The following is a 25863-nucleotide window of genomic DNA, read 5'->3' on the forward strand; positions in this document are numbered from 1 at the left end:
CAAATCAGGCAAAGACTTGAAACCTGGTTACTTCAGGAGGTTCATATCCAAGTTGAAATTACACAGAAACATGGAATAATTGGTGATCCAGATACACATAATGGTCCTTTGAATATCATCTGCATAATAATTTAGTATCTGATATTCAAAAGCAAGCTCAATATAAGAATACCTCCTTTCCAAGCATTTCAGAATGAAATAAAGGACTATTATAACTTTATTTCAGCGATAATTGAGTGTAATATTAGCCTATTCTACAAATTTTGGTCAACCTGTCATTATCTATTTATGTGAATCTCCTTTGTTTTATGTCAGCACTGGAATGTCGTATGTTGAAGACAATCTCTTAGTCAACATCAAATTGGTCATGCTTTCGGGGCAGGCTACGGTATGTTCTACTGGCCATCTGGCAGGTTTAGGGTGCAAATAGAACCAGTTGAATGTCCAGGCAAACTATTTGAACAGATCGCCATTCCTATTGTAATTAACTTACCACTCGTTTGTTACATCCAAATGCCAGAATACCCGAGTGACACGTGACATAAACAGGTCATGCCAGTCACAGCCTTCAGGTCCGTTGAAGGTCAACATTATAGTACTATATATGGTGATAACTCGTGGCTTCCTTTGGTTCGTAGTATAATGTGTTCACAAAGACAAACTGTTTCCGTTTCGACGGAACAACGCAACGTGTTTATTCATAATATATGATTTGCAATTACATCAGAGAAAAATAGCGTTAAGACTTAAGGTAGCGGTGCGAACTTTATAAGGAGGTTGTCGAAGTCTGCCAGTCCCCAAGTGTCTGTACCTAGGGCTACGAACCCACTGGTTGCTAGAGACGGTGCACGTGCCTCCATCACCATCTCCTCGTTCACAAAACCGATCATTCCCTCACCCTGAAAAACAATAAATGGTAAAACGTGCTTTAGTACAAAACCTTTAGTGGAAGGAAGACTGACCAACATGTTTAAAGGAACGTCCAGCCCCACAACACCATCAATGGTTTCTCGATGTGAAGCCTGGATATCATACTGGATTGTCTGGTCCAGCCTGGATGATTACAGACCGCCATAACTGTGGTTATATATCTGAGCGTGGTTGTAGATCAGATATGTGATAAATTAAGAATTCTACCTATCTACATTGACTCTACCAACCCCAAACAACAAATTTGTCGAATTCTGATTGGTCAATAGCCAAAGCATACCAAACCTTATTACCCTTAAGATAAATTTGTGGAATTCTGATTGGTCAATAGCCAAAGTATACCAAACCAAGGTAGGCGAATTTGCCAGGGTGTACGAACCGTACACCCCGTCAAACCTGTCACGTGACACACTACACTAATTGTACGAATGACCTTGACCTTAGATGGAATACGGCTGCCAACGGCTGGTCGCTTCGAAATTTTAAAGTTGGCCTATACAATTATGAGTATGAACAGAGTAATAACATTGTTGCCATAATTTCTTATTTGATTGTGTCAATAAATATATCCAAAAATAAAATATTTCTGTATTTCACTTGTCGATTAAAAAAAAATGAAATTCGATCAGTTTTATCATAAACTAGCCATCTCGAGTTATCTCCCTTTATGACCGTTCAGGAAAAATCATGGCGAAAAGTTTTGTGTCTCATTCTGCCGATGATTGAATGTTGTTGTTTAAAGATAGCTTAATAAAAATATCTTTATCTGTAATAAATTGGGCACACGGTGTTTTGAAAGGATGTACGGGACTGTAAGACTCTTGTAAATTCCGTATTACAGTCCCGTACACCCTTTCAAAAACACCGTGTAACCAATAATGTAACGTACAGAGACTAGCAGCTCGAACGTGTTCCAGTAGCCCGGGTTAGATTTGATTCGTCCTGATGAGACGACCTGGGTCCTCACTGTAACATAGAGAAAGCATTAAACAGATTATCGATCTGCCTTCTGATCCTTCTGATGTGATGAGATCACAGAGAACCTGTAAGATATTCTAGATAAATTTACGACCTATGACATTATTTACATTCATGCAAAACGGCCAGATATCTTGTGAGAGGATGTTCATGTAGCTTGAAATACAGTTTATTGAGGTCGGGTGAGATCATGTAGCTTCAAATACAGTTTATTGAGGTCGGGTGAGATCATGTAGCTTGAAATACATTTTATTGAGGTCGGGTGAGATCATGTAGCTTCAAATACATTTTATTGAGGTCGGGTGAGATCATGTAGCTTGAAATACATTTTATGGAGGTCGGGTGAGATCATGGAGCTTGAAATACATTTTATTGAGGTCGGGTGAGATCATGTAGCTTGAAATACATTTTATTAAGGTCGGGTGAGATCATGTAGCTTGAAATACATTTTATTGAGGTCGGGTGAGATTATGTAGCTTGAAATACATTTTATTAAGGTCGGGTGAGATCATGTAGCTTGAAGTACAGTTTATTGAGGTCTACATGTAGCTTGATGTGCGGTTTACTAAGGTTACGTTGAAATTTGTAGAGGGACGTAGGCCTACCATAGGTTGTGTGAGGTCATGTAGTTAGATGCCCGGTTTACTGAGGTCGTGTTAAATCTTGTAGAGGGACATAAACCTACCATAGGTTGTGCGAGATCATGTAGAAATAATGTAAGACTTACAAATGTCCTGTGAGAGGATGTAGAACTTGTCATCGGGGAAGATGTAGAAGAAGATGCCGGTAGTATCATATGAATCGCAGCCTCCCTGGTTCACCCGTGCTGCCAGAAACACGCCCTTGGTACCGTTAACTGGACTGAGGCGGACGCTGGCCTTGACGGATACATTCGTCCTGAAACATCCAGTTCACTTGTATTAAATCAGTTACAACATTAACATCCACACTAACATCACAGGCAGCCATTGAATCAGACAAAACATAGACAAGTGTCAAGGTATGCTATCTACGTGCTCCCATCATTGTATGTTGTCTAAGTGCTCCCATCATCGTATGTTGTCTACGTGCTCCCATCATCGTATGCTGTCTTGGTGCTCCTATCATCGTATGTTGTCTAGGTGCTCCCATCATCGTATGCTGTCTAGGTGCTCCCATCATCGTATGTTGTCTTGGTGCTCCCATCATCGTATGCTGTCTAGGTGCTCCCATCATCGTATGCTGTCTATGGTGCTCCCATCATCGTATGCTGTCTAGGTGCTCCCATCATCGTATGTTGTCTTGGTGCTCCCATCATCGGCTGTCTAGGTGCTCCCATCATCGTATGCTGTCTTGTTGCTCCCATCATCGTATGCTGTCTAGGTGCTCCCATCATCGTATGCTGTCTAGGTGCTCCCATCATCGTATGTTGTCTTGGTGCTCCCATCATCGCATGCTGTCTTGGTGCTCCCATCATCGTATGCTGTCTTGGTGCTCCCATCATCGTATGTTGTCTTGGTGCTCCCATCATCGTATGCTGTCTTGGTGCTCCCATCATCGTATGCTGTCTTGGTGCTCCCATCATCGTATGCTGTCTTGGTGCTCCCATCATCGTATGCTGTCTTGGTGCTCCCATCATCGTATGCTGTCTTGGTGCTCCCATCATCGTATGCTGTCTTGGTGCTCCCATCATCGTATGCTGTCTTGGTGCTCCCATCATCGTATGCTGTCTAGGTGCTCCCATCATCGTATGCTGTCTAGGTGCTCCCATCATCGTATGCTGTCTTGGTGCTCCCATCATCGTATGCTGTATCGGTGCTGTCATCATCGTATGTTGTCTTGGTGTTTCCGCCACAGTATGTCTGAGAGACTATGTACTCAAGGGATCTACAACCACTATGTTCAGTCTCTTACCAACTATAATCACCAATAACAGCGAAGCTCCTGTTCAGCATCTTTTCAGCAAGGTTGTGACACCACATCAAGGGAGGCTGTAGAACCATCTGACGGACGAACTTGTTGTTGTCCTCCGCCATGATCTCAAAGGAGCCGGTTTGCTGGGCAAGATTAAAAGGCTCCATGGAAACTTCGTATCCTTCTACAAAAAATACAATCACAAGGCGAGAATATTTTAAGAGAAAAATAGGCAGATAAGATTCAGGAAATGGACTTTCATATTAAAGCAAGAGTATTTTTGTTGTACGCCATACAAATACATCTACTCACAAGGACATTATCACTAGATATATTAGTTACTTAACTGCTCATAGATAACTAGGGCCTAACCACTATACTACATCACCGCTCCTAGACATCCTGGGTCTAATCACTATGCTACATCACCGCTCCTAGACATCCTGGGTCTAATCACTATGCTACATCACCGCTCCTAGACATCCCAGGGTCTAATCACTAGACTACATCACTGCTCCTAGACATCCTGGGTCTAATCACTAGATTACATCACTGCTCCTAGACATCCTGGGTCTAATAACTAGATTACATCACTGCTCCTAGACATCCTGGGTCTAATCACTAGATTACATCACCGCTCCTAGACATCCTGGGTCTAATCACTAGATTACATCACTGCTCCTAGACATCCCGGGTCTAATCACTACGCTACATCACTGCTCCTAGACATCCTGGGTCTAATCACTACGCTACATCACTGCTCCTAGACATCCTGGGTCTAATCACTACGCTACATCACTGCTCCTAGACATCCCAGGGTCTAATCACTAGACTACATCACTGCTCCTAGACATCCCAGGGTCTAATCACTAGACTACATCACTGCTCCTACACATCCCTAGACATCCTGGGTCTAATCACTAGATTACATCACTGCTCCTAGACATCCTGGGTCTAATCACTAGATTACATCACTGCTCCTAGACATCCTGGGTCTAATCACTAGATTACATCACTGCTCCTAGACATCCTAGGTCTAATAACTAGACTACATCACTGCTCCTACATCACCAGCTCCTAGACATCCCAGGTCTAATCACTAGATTACATCACTGCTCCTAGACATCCTGGGTCTAGACTATCACTGCTCCTAGATCCTGCTACATCACTGCTCCTAGACATCCTGGGTCTAATCACTAGCTACATCACTGCTCCTAGACATCCTGGGTCTAATAACTAGATTACATCACTGCTCCTAGACATCCCGGGTCTAATAACTACATCACACTGCTCCTAGACATCCTGGGTCTAATCACTACACATCACTGCTCCTAGACATCCCGGGTCTAATCACTAGATTACATCACTGCTCCTAGACATCCCGGGTCTAATCACTAGACTACATCACTGCTCCTAGACATCCTGGGTCTAATCACTAGATTACATCACTGCTCCTAGACATCCCGGGTCTAATTACTAGACTACATCACTGCTCCTAGACATCCTGGGTCTAATAACTAGATTACATCACTGCTCCTAGACATCCCGGGTCTAATAACTAGATTACATCACTGCTCCTAGACATCCCAGGTCTAATCACTAGACTACATCACTGCTCCTAGACATCCAGGGTCTAATCACTACGCTACATCACCGCTCCTAGACATCCTAGGTCTAATCACTAGACTTACATCACTGCTCCTAGACATCCCGGGTCTAATACTAGATTACATCACTGCTCCTAGACATCCTGGGTCTAATAACTAGATTACATCACTGCTCCTAGACATCCTGGGTCTAATAAATAGATTACATCACTGCTCCTAGACATCCTGGGTCTAATAAACTAGATTACATCACCGCTCCTAGACATCATGGGTTTAATAAATAGATTACATCACCGCTCCTAGACATCCTGGGTCTAATAAATAGATTACATCACCGCTCCTAGACATCCCGGGTCTAATAAATAGATTACATCACCGCTCCTAGACATCATGGGTCTAATAAATAGATTACATCACCGCTCCTAGACATCGTGGGTCTAATAAATAGATTACATCACCGCTCCTAGACATTTGGGGTCTAATCACTTCGCTACATCACAACCCTTGACATCCCGGGTCTAATCGGGTCTTATCACTACTCTACATCCCCACTCTTTTACATCCCAAGTCAAATGACTAGGATGCATCATTACTCCTTCAAATCCCGAGTTACATCACCTTCTTAGATAACCCGGGTCTAATCACCAGGTTGCTCCTACCAAATCTAGGTCTGTCTCACATCTAGGCTACATCATCGCCCCAGACAAGGTAATCAGGGTTGCCCTGTGTCATCCGTGACGCACCATCGAACTCATCCAGATACGGTAGAGGGAACCCCTTGGACTGTGGTGGAGGAGGGTAGCTGCCCTTGTTTCCAGTCGTCACGGTCGTCAACGTCCAAACTTCATCCACACCGACAGACAAAGTCACTTTACCACTGGTCACCTGTGAGAAATATGAACATTACCAAATAGTGAAGGTTTTACCAAATGGTGAGCGTATCCTGTTCAAGCTAAATGTAATTCTATTGGAGACAAAATGTGTTCGGGTATTAAATACATGCTGGACCAGTATAGATCCGAATAGAATTGTGTTCTACGGAACAATGGTTTCTGGGGGGACACCAGAAATAGGTTTCACTCATTGTACCCATTTGGGAATCGAATCAAGGTGTTCGGCATGACGTACAAACGCTTTAAGCCCTAGGCTATCCCACGGCCCCACAGTCTATAAGTAGTGGTCCTATTATAGAAACTATCGTAGAATAGTTTGGAGGATAGAGACAAAGAAGCAAACGGTATCGGCAATAAAGCACCTTCAGGGGTTGACGTTTCTGAAAGATGACATCATCGACTCCGGGTGCAAACTCAAGCTTGGTGTACCACACCTGCAACTCTGTAATGCTCGCCTAAAATAGAGAAAAGAGAATCGTCTCGATCAAGTTCATATTTCCATATGCTCACCAACCAATGGAAATTGCAACTTTATCAAGTCACTCAATGCGATAAACAACACAATATGTAACTACGCGCAGTGTTCGAAATTAACGTCGGTCCTTAGGCCCGAAGCCGACTGAAAACCACACGGACGCACATATTTTGTTTTCCGCAGGTCCTTATAGCCTTCTTTGCTGGGAATTACTTATATTGTAGCTAATATATAGGGCCTACACATTCTGATCAGGGCCCACAACTTTTTATAGTTCTGAGGCCTTAGGGCCTGCAGCTTTCCAGGGTTAGGGGCAAACACTGACTACGTGTATGGGTGGAGAGGTGCTCACAGCCACCTGAATGGCGTGACACAGATGCTCTATATTCATCGTCATACTTACGAAGCTTCCTTCAAGCTTGAGGATGATTTCAGATGGAGTTACGTTGTATGGTTTCAGTGGAGGCCGAACACATACAGAGTGGTCGTGACTCTAGAAGTGAATTTACAACATAATCAAAGTATGAAACAGACAATGGTATAACAACATGCAAAGCTCTCTACTCCATTCTTAAATGTGTGAAACTGCATCTTTATGAATATGATGGCAACACGAGGGGGACATGGGTTTATGTACCCTCTGTGTTTGTTTATGTTCACTGAGACCAAAGGTCGATGGAAACATAAACAAACATAGAGGGTACATCAACCCATGGGCCCCGAGGGACCAGTGAACAACGTATTTATCTTACCGAACATCTCAATGTTAATTTTGAACTGTTTGAAGCACGGGTATTGGATCATAATAAGGAGTACGCGAAGTACCAAACGAATTCCCACAGTAGGGCATTACCAACAGGTAACATAGAAAATGTTACTCGCTTGTAAAGGGGTACATTGATTGGCTCAGCCAATCAGAAAACGACATTTATGTTTGAGGTAAGATAAGGATTTTTGTTATGTAAGCTCTTACTTCATCTCCAATAAAACAACAAATACGTCGACCAAATCGGAAACTAAACAGACACTTTAGCAATAATGAGGTTTATTTAAAATACGTTTGCCATTATTGCATGTAATTCATGGTCAACAAAAATGGTCACGCTAAAATTCCTGTAATATCTATTTGACACATGTGATTTCCGCTGTCAGCTATATTGCGACTGGTTGCAGTAACTGGCGGTATGGAGATAATGACAGGTAATCTGAACTTGACCACACGGTCCAAGTTAATCATTAATTACGATCAGATGCTGGATACCCATTCTGATTCAGTACCCAAATGGGTGGACTAGTTCAGTTTAACTCAGCCATAACTCCAGTTTAAAAACAAAAAGTCAGCTTCTTGTGGGATGAAAGCACAAAATGATAAATGTTTCGGTGAGGTGAGGTGATGTGGGGCTTAACGTCACACTTAAGAATATTTCGATCCTATGACGACGTGCATGCGTGTGTATGTGTGGCTGCTTGTACTAGCCCAGACTTAAGCTGGTTTTATAGTACCAGCTTTACTGAGCACCATGCCGCAGTTAAGCATGAATACCCCACTCATTATACTGGCTCCGACCCGACCAGTCCTTGTTGTACCTACTAAAGCCGAGCGCCAGGCAGGGAACAACAAAGACCATATTTTAACGTCTTTTTGTATGACGCGGCTGGGGATCGAACCCGCGACCTTCCGTTCTCCTGACGGACGTTCTAACCACTACACAACGGAGGCGGTCCCTAAATGTTTCGGACGTGTACCACTTTGGGGAAACCCACGACCACAGGTATTGTGTTGACAACGTAGCAACAATATCGGAGCAAACCAGGTTGCGAAACCACGATCCTGGAAAGCCTATTCCTTATTGTACTTTGGCTAGTTACCATAGTCTCAATGACGATAGTGTGGTGCTTCTTGTCCAGACTGATGAAACCGACGTAGCTTCCGCCAGATTGCAAACGGCCGACACCTTGGTCATGGCTAAGGTAGTACCAGCCTACCTCCGTGAACTGTGTGGTGTGAGCTGAAGTGGAGAGAGAGAGAGAGAGAGAGAGAGAGAGAGAGAGAGAGAGAGAGAGAGAGAGAGAGAGAGCGAGAGAGTGAGTGAGTGAGAGAGAGTCAATGTACAGATATATCGTGCATAGAGATTATTACACGTGTGTAGAATAACTTTATTAACGGACCATCAGTCTTTTTTTCTATTTCACCTACATTTAACCTGAACAATCAACATACACACACAAGTTCAATTACAAGTGATTTACAGTACTCTACAGAAGCCAGTTACCAGTGAGTGAGTGAGTGAGTGAGTTAAAATTTTACATCGCATCGGCAATATTACAGCCATATAGCGATCATTTTAAAATATCTGTCGACAAAGGACAGTAAAACCAACTAGACTATCTTTAAAACTAGTAATGAAATCTAAAATACTTTAACTATAGAGGGCGATACAATATATAGACAGGCTATAGATCGCCAACATCTGAAGGTAGATCACCATACTAGGAACCATGGGGACTTACAGTACCTTTGCTACCTGCATGGGCCCTAGCTGGATTTACATCATCCCTTCAGCCACTGGCAATTGTAGTCAAATCTAGCCATAATTTAAAATTACAAAAACACTACGTTTAAAAATATGGTAAGTATAAATTTATCTTGAATGCTTTGGGACTTATGTACCCCCACAGGAGGACAATAATTTTACAATACTTCAACCCCCTGTCAGTTACCAGTCATCCAGATAGGGCTCTCCACGACGTAGTTGCCGCTCCATGGCTCCGTCGCAGTCATCAGACCAGCACGGTACCACTTCAAGCCTTCGTAGTAGCTGGCGATCAGGTTCCAGGAGATTGTGCTTAAAATATGAAGTTCATAGGAGATATATCACAAATATGTAATTTGAGCTAATCTTCCAAGAAAGACAGATACCAACATGTTTTTCATTTTTTTAAATCAATTCTGTCAGATCCTTGTAAGAAGTATAAATTCATCAAGGATGTGGGACAAAGTATGTCAATCCGTAATTCCAGACCGCCATGAAGAACACTGCTACACTACGCTAAGGATAGTGTGAGGTTGCCATTGGAACTGCAATAGAGAGTACCAAACATACGCTTCACCTATCAGCATTACGCTTTGACCTAAGGTTTATGATAACAATTTGCTCTGAACACAGTCGCGAGTATGCTAAGGATAGTGTAAGGTTGTCATAAGAGTGAGTGAGTGAGTGAGTTTGTTTTACGCCGCTTTTAGCAATATTCCAGGAATATCATGGCGGAGGACACCAGAAATGGGCTTCACACGGTTGTCATTGGAACTGCAGTAGCCATGACCCTCAGTTTATGATCACAATTTGCTCTCAACAATTTGCTTCTTCTGCTTTACCTTGTCATCAATCCATTGACGTAGTTCAGGTTGAGAATCTGAAACAATGAATACAGTTCTACAAAGTTACCACATCATCTTTATTTCAACTGTTTGCATTAAACGTAACCCCTGGTTCTCGGGATCTCAAATTGTCCACCCTTGGTTGTTAGAAAATATCAAGTTCAATGGCAAGGCCTCCTAAGTGATCAGTCGTGGTAGTATAGACAATGGTAGCACAGGGACAGCTACCAATGTTTAAGGCCTTTCACAACAATTCTGCTCCATCGGACCCACCAAAAGAGGTCATTGTTTGATGCCATCCACATGTGTGCCGAGATTCCCATCGGTAGGGAAAAAGTATGGCTCCTATTAAATACGTCGTTTATGTCATCCACATAAGTTTATACTTTTTTGCAACATTTGAACATTTGAACATCTATGAATATGTATATTGGCAACCAAGTTGTGGAAGAAGCATTCGAATGTATTGGTTTGCGGTAGTCAAAGTCTATAGCTTAGCCTGTACTTCTGGAAAATGCCCAAAATAGCAACCTTCAATCAGACATAGGAAAAGTTGTCTATCTTGCTGAACATGAAGGGAAAACACGCTTACAACCTGCACAAAAACAAAGATTGCTCCATTCTGGACAACACAGATTACATAGGCGAACACGTCATTGGATATCTAGTGCCAATGGATGTACCATGCGAACAAAACTTCACAACAAAAGAGTTTCCAACTTGGAAGCAGGAACAGTACGGGAAGGATATGGTGGGCATCTAGCGGACTATGTGGACTGCCCAAACGAACATCTTTGGAAAACCTCACTACATCCGGATGTACAAGCCAGAGGATGCACTATACAAGTGTCAAAGAGAAATACTGCAATATTCAAAAGAGAAAATCCACTATTCGTTGCAAAATTCCACACAGACAATGGTCCAACCTCACAGAATCTCAATCCACTCTAGTTCTTGTAGATCATCCAGAGAAACTAATGATGTAGTTTGGCACACGTACATTAGAATGGTGGAATATCTGGTATACAAGTATCCACATGGACAAACAGCAATGGACAACTCGAATAAATATTTACGAGATAACAATACAATGGGTTATAGCAAACTGGTTTTCAAAACTACCCGATATTTTGCATAGACATTCTAACTTCGAACGAAAATATACTTTGTATGTTACCACTGTGATGTTACAGAAAGCCAAAGGAATAAACTTTGTATGTTACCACTGTGATGTTACACAAAGCCATAGGAATAAACTTTGTATGTTACCACTGCGATGTTACACAAAGACATAGGAATAAACTTTGTATGTTACCACTGTTACCACTGTTATGTTACACAATGTTACACAAAGCCATAGGAATAAACTTTGTATGTATGTGTACCACTGTTTGATGTTGTTACAGAAAGCCATAGGAATAAACTTTGTATGTTACCACTGCGATGTTATACAAAGACATAGGAATAAACTTTGTATATTACCACTGCGATGTTACACAAAGAAATAGGAATAAACTTTGTATGTTACCACTGCGATGTTACACAAGCCAATAGGAATAAACTTTGTATGTTACCACTGTGATGTTACACAAAGCCAATAGGAATAAACTTTGTATGTTACCACTGCGATGTTACACAAAGCCATAGGAATAAACTTTGTATGTTACCACTGTGATGTTACACAAAGCCAAAGGTCTCTTGAACCATTCTCTGCAGCATCAGGAAACTGTTAGAGACTCCCAACATACACCCAAAAATTGATGGATATCTTCCACTGACAGACCAAGAAGCGTGGCAGTGGAAAACGGAGAAAAGCAAACGTCTTGCGAGAGCTCTACCAAGATATGAAGATTGCTAGAAGTTCCAAAGTTTGTTGAAGATCAAAGGGTGTCCTTTTTGTCTTCCTGGGCTCAAAATGTTGAAAGCTGGAAGATGCATTCAAAAGTGAGCAGTGGAAGAGGGAAGTGGCTGATAAAGTAGTGAGGAAGTAACACAAGGATAGGTACGAAGAGCAAAAACAGGACCTAGAAAATTTTCTAAGAACAAACAAAAACATTTGTGTCCTCAAAAGACAATACAGCAATTGTCTGGAATCCTATTCATGTTCTACAGGCATGAAAAGTTACTAGAAAGTAACAGTAGCAAGAAATACTAGATGATGATATAGATACCTACTCCAACAAAATTTGATACAGGTACACTATCCCACCAAAAAATATTGCCAAAGGATACACGTAAAACCACAGATGTAGCAGAAGGAGAATTTATTGTGAGGCTCTATTGTTTGCAACAATACATGGGAAAACTAGTGCAGTATTCTTTTTATTGTGCTTAGTGAGTGAGTATTGTTTTACGCTGCTTTTAGTGATATTCCAGCAAAATCACGGCGGTTATTATGTTTAGACTAAAAAGGTGTGCATATATCGGATATAGAGATACCTATTTGTGGACACTTTGTGCAAATAGGAGAAGAGAGAATTGCTTTGGAAAATCTACAGTGGTGGAAGGCAGCACTCATTTGCAATCTTGCTGTGGTTCTGACTACTGAGAAAAAGACTCACTGCTATTGCGAACTAGGATGTACTACACTGGTATTTTGCCTATAGAAATATCCAGATATTGGAGATAAGCAACAATTAGTGCCCCACCTCTTAGGAAGGTATTTGTGAGAATGTCAAAATCTACTCCAGCAGTTCCAAAAAAGATAGTCCCCACACTATGGCTTGATAGTTTTTTACATCTTTTCACAAAGGTATAGATCGAACCGTATCTAGTTCGAGGGTTTAGTCCAACATTTCCATAAGAGTATTTTGTAGGTGTTGATGTCAATATATGAACACGAACAGAGAGGAACTAGAACTGTTGGCTACAGGTATCGTAAACAAGGGAACAATCTTGGAGTTCTGTTCTACGATTTGGCAAAGGAATGGATAGGTTGGAAATATAGCTTGTCTTTGTACACTGTTGGGTATATGTGGAACGTTTGTTGTGTTCACAGGATGGTTTGGCAGCATAGGACAAAACTATTATCCAAAAGGATAAAAGACATCATAGTGTTAGTCTGGAAAGGTTGCTCAAATTGCTTGTTGTCTATATCAAATCTAGAAGGATAAAACAATTCCAGTGTCTGTCTGTCTGTCGGCTTGTCTGTCTGTCTGTCTGTCTGTCTGTCTGTCTGTTGCTCAAAATGTTGTTCCCCTGAACACAAATATTCACCACATTTTAGTGTAACGAACAAAGTGGAGTTTATAACTGAAGTGACTGACTTTTGTAAAAAGGTTATCTCTTAATAAACGATGTTCCACTTGAATTGACTTGTTTTCATGGGTCACAATTGGGGTGAAAGGCTTTAACTATGGGTAGACGTCCCTGTGCCCCCTATTGTCTATACTACTGTCGTGGTTCACATAATTCCGTCCTTCGCAAATCTATTATGTTTACTGCTCTTCCCGTCGTGTTGCTGTTGAGCAGTTTCAACACCTCATCTCATTCAACTATTACAACCCACAACATTAACGTACCCTAGCCCAGCAGCCGGCGCCAGTGTCGTTGTTAAAGGTGCTATAGTCTTCAGATGACCACAACTGTTTGTTGGTCATACGAGCATCCAAAGGAGACACAGTACCTGGGTAGTGAGACCTGACAAGACAAAGTCAATGCGTGACACCTCAACAAGTTTTCAGCAAGTACGTCCAATATGTAGGCTAATATCCAGGGTAGCTCCCATATATAGAGTGAGTGAGTTGAGTTCAGGGCGCTTTTAAAGTATTCCAGTTATGGGAGGAAAGCCGATATCAGTTCCTGATATTTCTTGCTAAATCCAATATTCGCCCCGATAATAAATATTAGTTTGACAAGACTTTGACCAGGCTTCGGGGAGGGTATAGAAAATAGTTTGATACAGACAATAGATGCATGAGGAGAAACCAACCCTATGTAATCTATCGAATCAGCCAGATCCTTGTCCTTTAACATGTCCTTGACGAAGGCCCAACCGTTGTCGTCGGCTGCTACTATTCTGACGTTGCTCAGGTTGTTGCTGTCCAATGTCTTCCTCAGCGTCTTCAAGACAGGACACATACTTACAAGCAAGTGGGACCAGTGTATGGGAATACAGTAGGTTCTCTGTTCTCCTAATACCAGACATACATTGACTTACAATAGTAATTATGATAATCAGCAGCATCACTTACTTGAATTCCACGCTCTGAGAAAAATAACTCTTCAATGGCGGGGACAATATATATGTATTCCTGTCACAAAAAACTTTTTATTTCATGTCAGTAATGGGTTATAAGAATCTTTACTTGTGGTGTGAAATTCCAAGCATTTATAACTTTGAAATTAAAAAAGGTCTCCTTTTTACTATATTTTATGAATACAATTTTGGATTTTTTTCTGTAAAATATATATTTCAGATGTTAGTCTAGGGTAGCAGGTAAAAATACAACGTCCCCAAGTTGCTCGAGATGACATTCTCACAAGCAACAGAGGGCAACAGAGGGCATACAGTGACATGTTACAAAAGTCTTAAACCAAAAACAATGGACATAAAATGACATGTGAGGACCCTCTTACACCCAGCAGAATGGGCATATAGTGATGTATGAAAATACTATTATACACTGCAGAATGGGCAAACAGTGATTGTGAGAACATTCTTCTGCACAGACATCTGTGTGGCATCCTGCTTCAAACAACACAGATCTCCTTTGGCGGTGTGCAATGTTTGGGCTGCTTTCCTGATGTGTTTTTGGTTTCTAATAATAATAAGGGCATGATGATGTATGCCTCTCTGTGGTGGGCCTAGATAGGGGAATTATATTCCTTGAAACAAACGTGCATCACCCAGTTAGGGCTGACCCCCGAAGCTGGGTAACTACTGGGTTACAGACAGCCAAGAGGAAAGTTTTCATTCACTTCTGCAGCCCCGAAAATGAAAACAACCAAACTGGAGATGGGACATGCCCCAGGGGAAGGCACAGAACCCGGCCAAGAATATCTTGGTCAAACCACCTAAAAAACACACTACTGGAGTGTGCAAAAGCGACAGGATGGCCTGACAATCCATGGATGAACGGCAAGTCGCTAAATCTGCATTGGGACAATGCCATGCCAATGTATGCTTACCTGACTGAGCAAAATCTCTGAGGCCAACTCTATCGTCTTAAAATTCACAAGCACCGTGAGCCAGTTGAACCCACAACTGGTGCCCGTCAGGAGCCTTTGCATGAGCAGAATGCTCAAGTGGCAGCAGACCCAAAACTTCTGATGGATGTCCACGCTAACCTCTTTCCTCTTCCTGGTGAAAACTCTTAGGCCATAGAGGCAATTGGCCCCGAAATTTCTGATCCTCACTCCTCTTCATCCTCAGTTGCAGATCTTTCCAAATGTTCTGTTTGCATTTTGTGTAATTCTATTTATGAGGAAATGTGTGATTTACCTTTAGAGAAACGGAGGCCAAATTAACAACTAAATGTGTCTTTTCCCAAGAATGAAATTGACTTACTTAATGAAGCTATTTCTTTAAAACTTTCTGCGGACTGTTGGTTACATGACGTTAATTGATGTGTCTATGCTGCCACTCGAACTTCGGAGGAACTTCATGCGGTTTCCAAAGAAAATACATATAATGATAACAAAAGACCAAAGAAAAAAGCGTTTCTAGTAAAACTTAATGAAACTAGAAGAAACATTTCCTGGATAGAGATGTGCCTTAAAATAAGATCATCAAGGAACCCAATGTCTAAAAGGCAAAAGTCAATTTGGAGAAAATTAAAATTACAATATAAGACAACAAAAGAAAAGGTACTTCTCCAAATTGTCGATTCCCTTAATGCAAAATTAAAGGTTTGGACTGTAAGAAAGAAAAATTCGGGAAAGAAGAACAAATTTGTAAAACAAAATAAAAAAATTCGAAATAGCAGCCAACTCAAAAAAAAGGGTGATGAGGGACATGATAAAGGCCTCCCATAGATGCCAATGAAAGGTTCTGGAACAGTTGTGGTCTGTACCCGGCGACTGTAACCTTGAGGCACCATGGGTCCGTGATTTACGATCATGCAATGCATGAGAAAAAACTGGGTCCTTTGTCTAAAACATCTTGCCAGATTGCCTGAAAAGTGTTATCGAAAAGTCCAAATCTAATACAGCTCCAGGGACTGATGGCATTCGAAGCCGGTACTGGAAACTGTTCCCCTGTGTCCAAACACCATTACTTTACTGTTTTAATTCTCTCATGGACACAGGTGATGTTCCTACATGGTTCTGCAAAGGTTGCACAATACTCCTTCCCAAAAAAGGAGACTTGACTGATCCCAAAGACATCTGCCCTATCAAATGTTTGAATACTCAATATAAAATATTCACAGGGTGTTGGACAAACCTCGTGTCATCTTAATGCTCTTCTAATGATATAATTTACAGAGAGCACACGTGGGCAAGGAAGGGATGTTGGGGTGCAAAGAGGTTAAAACATATCACCGCAACCTCTCCATGTGCTGGACTGACTATAAAAAAACATACGACTTTGTCCCTCATGAATGGATTCTGAAGTCTCTTCATTGTTTTGACCTCCCTGGGCGGCTGCTTGATTTACCTCAAGTCTTTAATGAGTTGCTGGTCGACTCGGCTTGAAATGTACTCACAAGAGCAGGTGCAGACTTCGGAATCTATTCCAATCAGAAGGGAAATTTCCCAGGGGCACTCCACCAGTCCATTGCTTTTTTGTTTGTCTTTAAATCCTTTGAGCTTTCTGCTCAATAGAGAGGAGGGTTACCATCCCGAACCTCCTCAGCATAGATCCCCAACACCGCTTACTCATCTCTTTTACATGGATGACATCGAGGTCCTTGCCAAAGGTGATACCAATTTGAAAGAATTCCTTTGGCGTAGTTGATTGGCAAAACAAGACATCCAGTGTCTTGACCGCCAAACCAGAAGGATCATGTCTGATAACAGAGCCCACCACCCTCGTTCCTCACTTAATCGTTTATATATGCCAATCAATTCGGGAAGTCGGGGTTTGATTAATGTGGAGGCTCTTTATGATGGAAGTTTATTATGTACTTTTGCACATATTTATTTATCGGATGATCCTCTGGTGATGCATGTCGAAACTCATGATTAAAGCAAGGAATTCCACAGCTATTTTAAGTGTGCCAAGGTTGTTGAACAGAATCTGAAATTTGAATTTGATTTTGTTGATGGCAATGTACTGCTGGACGGTACAGCGATCGGAGTAAACCAGGTGAAATTATTCACCAAGTCTGCCCAGAGTCGATCATTTGTGGAGAAACTTTCTGAGAAACCATTGCATCGTGTGTACATGCAGTGTGTGGAACAGAACAGTAATCCAACCGACGCTTTTGCCTGGATGAAGTCGTCTGGTCTTAAATGTGAAACTGGGGGCTTTTTTTTTTCCGAGGTCCATCCATGGTGCGACCCTGAACATGTCCAGGGCGTCATCGAAAATGATGCTTTTAAGCTTCTTTGGAATAGGCCTATGTACAGGCTCAGAAGAATTCCAGCCAGCAAACCTGATATTGTCCTTTTAGATAAAGCCCATGAATTTATTTATATCATCGATTTTTCTGTCCCTTTTCACGGCAATGTGATTGGCAAGATTCAGGAAAAGCATTCTAAATATGCAGACCTCGCTTTTGAAATGTCTCACTTTCATCCCAAGTACACTGTCGTCAGACTCCCTATTGTTCTTGGTGCCCTTGGTTTGGTACCTCCTGATCTCTTGGTGCAGATCAGGAGAGTGCCTGGGTTCTCCACCGGGAGCACAGCCCTTCTGACGCTCTGGGTAATGCAAATGGGTGCAGTGTTGGGGAGTCTTCATATTCTCTGGAAAGTTCTTGGTGGGTTCGGCTAGGCAGCGTTTCCTGGGAGAAGTCCCATTCACTGTCTGGGCTGCGTGTAGAGGGGGTAAAGGCCCTGAGCTGATGATGAGCCTTACCAACCTGACTTCCAGGATCACCCAAACCCTCTCTGCTGCATTGTTCATCTGAATCTGTAAAACATATAATAATACAAGGTACATGCTCAAAGTGCTGACATGTTACAATTATATACAAATGTACAGGAATGGAAATACAGTTAGTTGTAATGAGTGGAAATCAGGTGGGTCTTCAGCAAGCGTTTGAATGGGGTAAAGTCAACTGCTGATTTTATGATCAAAGGGATCGAGTTCCACATTAGAGGTGCACAACAAGCAAAGGATTTCCTTCCAAATATTTCCAGTTTATAGAGAGGGGCAGAGAGCAAGTTCTGATTTTGAGAGCGGAGCTGTCTTTCTAGGATGTAAGGGATAAAGAGCTCCTGTAGGTATTCTGGACTTGCGGCATGGAGACATTGGTAAACAAAACACAACAATATATATTCAGTTCTTGATTTGACAGGAAGCCAGTACAGGTCTTATAGGTGTGATATGAGAATGTTTAGAAGTTCTGCTGATGATTCTGGCGGCTGTGTTTTGGACGTGCAGCATCTTTGAGAGGAGCTTTTGTGAGATACCAAAAAGGAGACTATTGCAGTAATCGAGTCTTGAGATAACAAATCCTGAACAAGACTGATGAGATGGCGTATTCTGCCAATGGCTCTCAAATGTAAGAAGCATACTCTGCACAGTTGATAGACATGAGCGTCCATGGTCAGCTGTGAGTCCAGCATTACCCCGAGATCTTTAACTGAAACGACTGCTTGTATCTCACAGAGTCAGCTACCAAGATTGTTTCTCGGAGTACCAGTCTCACACTGCCATCACTCCTATGATTCCACTTACTTTGATGTATGTGACATTGTACGCTTTTTCGTTCCAGATGCCAATAAAGTCTATGGTAAGGTTGTGGTACGTCTTGGCACCTTGGATCCACTTCAGGATGTACGTTGCCGTCTGTTGTGGTATTACATACGGGTCCTGCGGGGTGGTTGCTATCCAGCCGGGGAATCCCCACGGCAGACCATACAGCTTGATGTCCGGGTTCCGCTGAAATACAAGAAGGTCTACACTGCAACCTTGTCGAGGATGTTCAGACAGGAAACATTTCAAAGATGAAACATGTAGAATTTGATGAGAAGCAATTTACTACAACTTATATGAAACCCCCATAGAATAGCAATATCATGATGACTTGTGACAGCACACTCTCTGAAATTCTCCATGATATGGTTCTGTGCTGTAATTCTATGGCCATAGAAGGGGTTGACAACTTTCAGCGTTACTTCATATGCTCCAGTAGGTTCTCTACTGTGTAATAAGTGGTACCTTCTTTGCTTCCCCCATAAGCCACCATTCATATCCTCTGTGGTAGTTCTCCTCCCAGCTGTTGTGCATGTGGGACGCCTCGGATCCATCTGGATTCACAACATACTCATCGTTATCATCACCCCGTCGAACATTAAATAGTTCTTGTAGTAGATGGGCAAGAGGGTAGTCTAGTGGTTAAAGCGTCTATAAGCTGAAGAACAGGGTTCGATTCCCCACGTGGGTATAATGTATATGATGCCCATTTGTTGTGTCCCCCGCCGTTGAATATTGCTAAAGCGGCGTAAAACCATACTCAATCACTCACTCACTCTGGCAGTGGATGTAGGCAAGGACAGATATCGGTTCACAAGGAGGTAGTAAGGCATTACGTTTTAGTATCTATCCTCTAACATTATCAGTTACAGCTTAAGGATCATCAAACTTTGTAAACAATTTCTGTCATTTCTATATAGACCGGATAAAGAACTCGTAGTCCCTTTAATCTACCCTGGCTGTAAATATGTAAGTGTGAGTTATACCAGTGCTTTGTGCATCTCCGCCAATCTCGACCTTCAGAATCTGCAGACTGGCTCCGAAGTTGGGCTGTAACAAGTAAGTTATTTCCTTTTAAACCATTTGACTGACATTGCTAGTAATGTACTGACACACAGCATCTAGGACCACTTGACTAGTAGTACCACTTGACTGACATTGCTAGTAATACAATGATACTAAGCCTCTAGTACCACTTGACTGATAGCGCTGGTAATACAATGATACTAAGCCTCTAGTACCACTTGACTGATAGCGCTAGTAATACAATGATACTAAGCCTCTAGTACCACTTGACTGATAGCGCTGGTAATACAATGATACTAGGCCTCTAGTACCACTTGACGGACAGCGCTAGTAATACAATGATACTAAGCCTCTAGTACCACTTGACTGATAGCGCTGGTAATACAATGATACTAAGCCTCTAGTACCACTTGACTGATAGCGCTGGTAATACAATGATACTAAGCCTCTAGTACCACTTGACTGATAGCGCTGGTAATACAATGATACTAAGCCTCTAGTACCACTTGACCCACTTGACTGATAGCGGTAATACAATGATACTGGTAATACAATGATACTAAGCCTCTAGTACCACTTGACTGATAGCGCTAGTAATACAATGATACTAAGCCTCTAGTACCACTTGACTGATAGCGCTAGTAATACAATGATACTAAGCCTCTAGTACCACTTGACTGATAGTACCACTTGTTAAGTTAATACTATGATACTAAGTGCAGCTTTTGGGGCGGGCTTGGTGCAAGTATGTTATATTATTAATTTCTATCTTCGGTCTATTTCTAACTAGGCACTTTTTCATTTTAAGCACCTTGAGATGCATTTTGACTTCGACGTAATTATTTACCTGTTAATAGCCTGGACGCTACGTACTAAAGCTCCATTGGACCAAACATACCACCACCCTCCATGACAAACCCAAACTGGCCAAGCCTGAATCCGCCCCCATCAGAATCACCCTACCCTACATCGGTAAGACCTCCCATCATATCAGCAGACTACTAAAGCACCAAGCAGGCATCGACACCATCTTCATTGGCTCTGCAACACTCAGGACCATCCTCTAGGCCAATGGCCGCAACCTTCCCTCCAAAAAGCAGCCCCCCAAAGGAGTGATCTACAAGATTAATTGTGAATCCGGTGACTCCTATATTGGTGAAACCTCCGTCCCGTTGATATCCGCATTAAAGAACATAAAACCTCAACAGCAAAATCAGACAGCAAATCAGCCCTCTCCGATCACCAACAGAAATTCCCTACCCATCAAATCAAGTTTGACAAATTTGAAATCCTATCAACAAAGAATCAGGACTTCACAAAAAGAAAACTCTTGAAAGCCATCGACATCCGCCGCCACAAACCTTTGATCAACAGAGACCAAGGATACTACATACCATCAGCCTATGAAGAACTAATCAAACTATAGACTCTACAAAGCATCCAATCAGCTTGTTATTACAAAAAAATCCCCCTTGTTTATTGGCTTCGTTCCTAGTCTCATTTGTTGTTCTAAGTCTCCCACTGGCCTCTCATAATTATGTACCAGTTATTATTCAATTACATGTTGTTGTTAATGTTAATCTGCTGTTGTCAAAACATACTGTGTATATATACCCTATTGCATCTGGTAATATTGACTTTTAGCTTGATAACGATGTAAGAATCTACATCGAAACGTCACTCTATGCAATAAATAAGAAGTTGTCCATCATAAAGTTGTATGTTTCATTCTTGAGTCACCAACTTCTAGAATGCCCATCAAACAATTAATACCAATGTGTGATTACTCTACAATCAGGTAGCACTTATTCTTGGGATTTTAATCACCGACAAAAGTTTTATCAACACTCAAGTTTTAAAATTGAAACAATATCTGTTGACTTGTGACTCACCTTAAAGAGGAAGTCGAGAATCTGGTTCCGCTGTTCATCCGGGTAGTTGGCCAGCAGCTTTGACGTAGCCTGAAGGTGGAAGGTACGAGAGGTGAGTCGGAGGAATATACTGACTCGTGTCGTGGAGACCTGCACCATACGTTCACATGCTGTTTTGCAGGTGAACAATTTCCATTTGTTTATGACGGGTGTCATCGGTGGAGCAGGATACGCTCATCTGGTTTCATCACTATCACTACACGAAGGAACAGCATTGCCCACATTTACTTACGCTCGGAAATGAACGTAACGTTTATTATCTACGTATCGACTGGCTGTCAGATTAGCACACGTTAAAGGGGTTGTGGAAATAAACTAACAGTCAAATCTGTATTTACAAGTGTTTTATAGGTGTGTACATCTGGCTATCGTTTCCATGTGTTTTCTGGCATCTGTAACAAACATAAATGCTGTGAATGTGTGTGTCTGTGTGTACGTGTGCGCGCGTGTGTGTGTGTGTTAGAGGGAGAGAGAGGGGGAAAGGCTGACTGTTGTGTGAGAGGTTACTAATAAGCGATTCTGAACAGTGGATAATGCTTAACACTAGCGTTATGGCACTTATGCATTAGATTGGGTTAATTAAACTGGGTACAAACTGGTTTTCTAATATTATCTATGATCGTATATTTTTAAAATTTCCCCAATATCTAAATCCTTACAACATATATTTGCTTGCTATATTTTATTCTATATTTGAATAACCAGTTTCAATAGAAAGTGAATATAAAATGGTATTTTACAGCTTTAGACACTATATTTTAAAACTTGACACCAGTCATCATAATGCTGATAAAAGGGATTAATCATTATTGAGTGAGTGAGTTTAGTTTTAAGCCGCTTTTAGCAATATTCCAGCAGTATCACGGCGGGGGACACCAGAAATGGGCTTCACATAATCATTATTGGTTAAATTAAGAATGTGATAGCTTGTGGTTTCTGTGCAGGTGAAGTTTACAGTATTGAGCAGCATATTTACTTAAAGTACAGAAGAAAGATTACAGGTGATTCCAACAACTGTGCCGATACAACATGTATGCACGATGCAATAAGAAATGCATTTTCCAGAATGAAAATAAACAATTTGTTGTAATTTAAATCAGTGAGGTTTTATTTGCTCCTATGATCCAATGACACCAGACATCTCATTATTGCCAGTGCTTGTTTATATAGAAATAGATGCATTGTCATTGGATGTTTATGTCATGCCTTGTCATTAGATGTTCATGTGTTTCTCAGAGCCAAGGCACACGGACAGACCTTGGATACAGATGAAGTTCTCTAAATAATTATTCCGCATCCTCATTTGAGGACTGAAAATATGAGACCCACCTGCCATTGAGTCCAAGTTCTGACTTGTTATTTAAGAAAGAAATAGAGGTTGCAATCGCTGTCATAATCAAATGCTTAACTGATCTAGAAATGGAATGTGGGACATCAGATGCATAGACTATTTTGCAGCTCTCACTCTTGCCCTCAGTGTTAACTTTCCAGGGTAAGGCCAAGATAACATAAAATGTTTCACATCATTGTGTTGGACGTTTTTGCAGGGCCTGTTGTATGATGGTTATAAATTTGAAAATCAATTATTTTTTATATTGTTCTAAACCATTTGTGATAAATGTGGACTTGAAAATTGTTTTGAAATATACATAATATATTAACTAATTCAGAAATATTTTTCTTGAGCCAACATCTAGCTATCCAGAGGTGTTTCATTGATTGAGTCCAAGGTGAATTCAAGTTGAAGAATGTGTCGCTTCAGATACGCTAGATAATGCTATCTGTGGTAGTACAATGTCAGGCCAAAACGTTGTGACAACAGAATAATGTTGTATGCTCGTACTATCATTACGTTCCGACAACGTAAAATACAACGTTATCACAACGTACTTATAACAGTCCCATGACATTGTGACGACGTGAAAATGACGTATCACTACGTCAGGTCACAATGTTGTGACAACATAAATGGGAGTCCACAGAATAACGTTGTACGGTCGTAATATACTAAGCAGCAAAAGAAACGTCAGTTTGGAATTTTCCTTCGCAGAAACGGATAACTGTAAACTCATTTAATGTTTTGATTGTATATTTTTTACAACATATTCAACTTTACCTGAGCAAAGACATTCCTTCCCAAACTCAGAATGGAACCCAGGAAATGGTCTCAAAAACGCAACCTGATCTCGGAGATGGTACGGTGTTCTCCATGTTTTTCATGCTGCACGTGCTGTTCACAAGGACCAGCCCTATAAAACTGCACCCCCAAACCTGGTTGAAACATTCACATTACAACGTCAGCAGGATGCCGCGACTCACGACAGCTCAGAGGAACCACTAGGAAGACTTGAAGATGGCCACACTGCACAAGCCGTTGCCAATCACTTCCAGGTCAACGTTCGGGCCATCTACAGCAGCTGCAGCAACACCACAAATGATCGTCCCCGTACTGACAGACCAAGGGTGACCACAAGACGACAAGACTGCCACGTTGTGCGACAGCATGTACAGAATCCCTTCATGCAGGCAACCGAAACAGCACGCCAGACAGTGGGAACACACGGAAGACCAATCAGTAATGATACAGTACGCCGACGTCTTAACAGCGGGAACCTTCATTGCCGTAGGCCTTACGTGGACCTATCCTCACCCGTCGTCATCGGCGTGAACGTCTACAGTTTGCCCAACAACACCAAAACTGGCGATACAGGCAATGGAGAACTGTTCTGTTCACAGATGAGTGTCGGTACTGCGTATCAACTGCAGATGGCAGAACAAGAATATGGCGACGACGTGGCCAGCGTTACTCAGACCAATGTGTTATGGAAAGATACTCATGGGGAGGTGCAAGCATCATGGTATGGGGTGGAATAGGCCTGAACCAGAGAGTGGGTCCTGTGGTGTTCCAGAACCTTAGTCCAGGGAGAGGAGGCGGCATCACAGCGGTGCGCTACATCGACCAAGCTCTCAGACCCCACGTCATACCACATTTCGCACGTCACCGGAGCAACATTTTCCAGCACGATAACGACCAGACCCATACTGCCAGAGCTACACGGGACTTCCTACAGCAGAACGGTGTCAACATTATGCAGTGGCCAGCCCTTAGTCCTGTTTTAAGCCCAATTGAACATCTTTGGGATGAAATTCAGAGGAAACTGAATAATGTCATACCAAGGCCGAACACAGCCGATTTATTGCGCCAGGCCTTTCTCAGAGTGTGGTTCCAGGTGCCAATGGCCTTCATCAATCGATTGGTGCACTCCGTGCATAGACGCTGCGCTGCAGTTATTGCCGCTCGTGGTGGTCACTTAGATACTGAAGTCAAGAGTCTGAATGGACTGCAAACGTTCACGTAATGTATTGGCATTGTGCTGAGTTATTCATTGATGTGTGAAGATATTGTACACCAAAAACGTTTTTGATCCGCTTATTATGTCCATTTCTGTAATGATTTGATTACAGTGCCTATCTAATTTTGAATTTGTACTGACGTTTTTTTGCTGCTGAGTATATTATAACATTTCCACAACGAAAGTATAACGTTGTGACAGCGCTGTGGCAACGTGAAATTAGTTAGCTGGGGAAGTACGAGGGAAACCTATGACCATCCTTGGTACAAGAGTTAGTGAGTTAGCTAAGTTTAATGCTTCTTTATATGCAGGTCCGAGATACATACGAAGCACGGGAGTAGGCAGGGAAAGATGCTTTGTTCACTGAAGTTTCCTATCAGGTACTTACCCCTCCACCGCTCAGCCCGCCGATCCCGTCAAACCTCCGACCGAGACCTGATGAATCAGAAAATACGTACTCTTTAGCTTGACTACAGTACACAGCAACCACACTGAGTGTCAGCAATGCTGACAACCACCTCATGTTGGAGAGCTTGGTGTGTCCGACTGCCTCTCTCACAAATATCACTCAGGTATGTGCAAGTCATATGAC

General features: G+C 41.9%; 1 protein-coding gene across 1 annotated transcript; it reads right to left on the reverse strand.

Annotated features, from left to right (window-relative positions):
* Window positions 1-670: 670 nt before the first annotated feature.
* On the reverse strand, window positions 671-25863 carry LOC124258340 (galactocerebrosidase-like). Its single transcript, XM_046692430.1, has 17 exons — window positions 25660-25863; window positions 21880-21948; window positions 19948-20011; window positions 19427-19515; window positions 18944-19147; window positions 14087-14217; window positions 13677-13794; window positions 10153-10190; window positions 9498-9622; window positions 8646-8785; window positions 7180-7269; window positions 6664-6756; window positions 6152-6293; window positions 3802-3985; window positions 2636-2805; window positions 1820-1896; window positions 671-899 (listed from the first exon to the last, which is right to left on the reverse strand). Exons 1-17 carry the CDS (start codon window positions 25792-25794, stop codon window positions 747-749), a joined length of 2022 nt encoding a protein of 673 aa, XP_046548386.1. The 5' UTR covers window positions 25795-25863; the 3' UTR covers window positions 671-746.

Source organism: Haliotis rubra, unplaced genomic scaffold (genome assembly GCF_003918875.1).
Source record: "Haliotis rubra isolate DU_JTF1 unplaced genomic scaffold, ASM391887v1 Scf69, whole genome shotgun sequence".
Lineage (NCBI taxonomy): Eukaryota > Metazoa > Mollusca > Gastropoda > Lepetellida > Haliotidae > Haliotis > Haliotis rubra.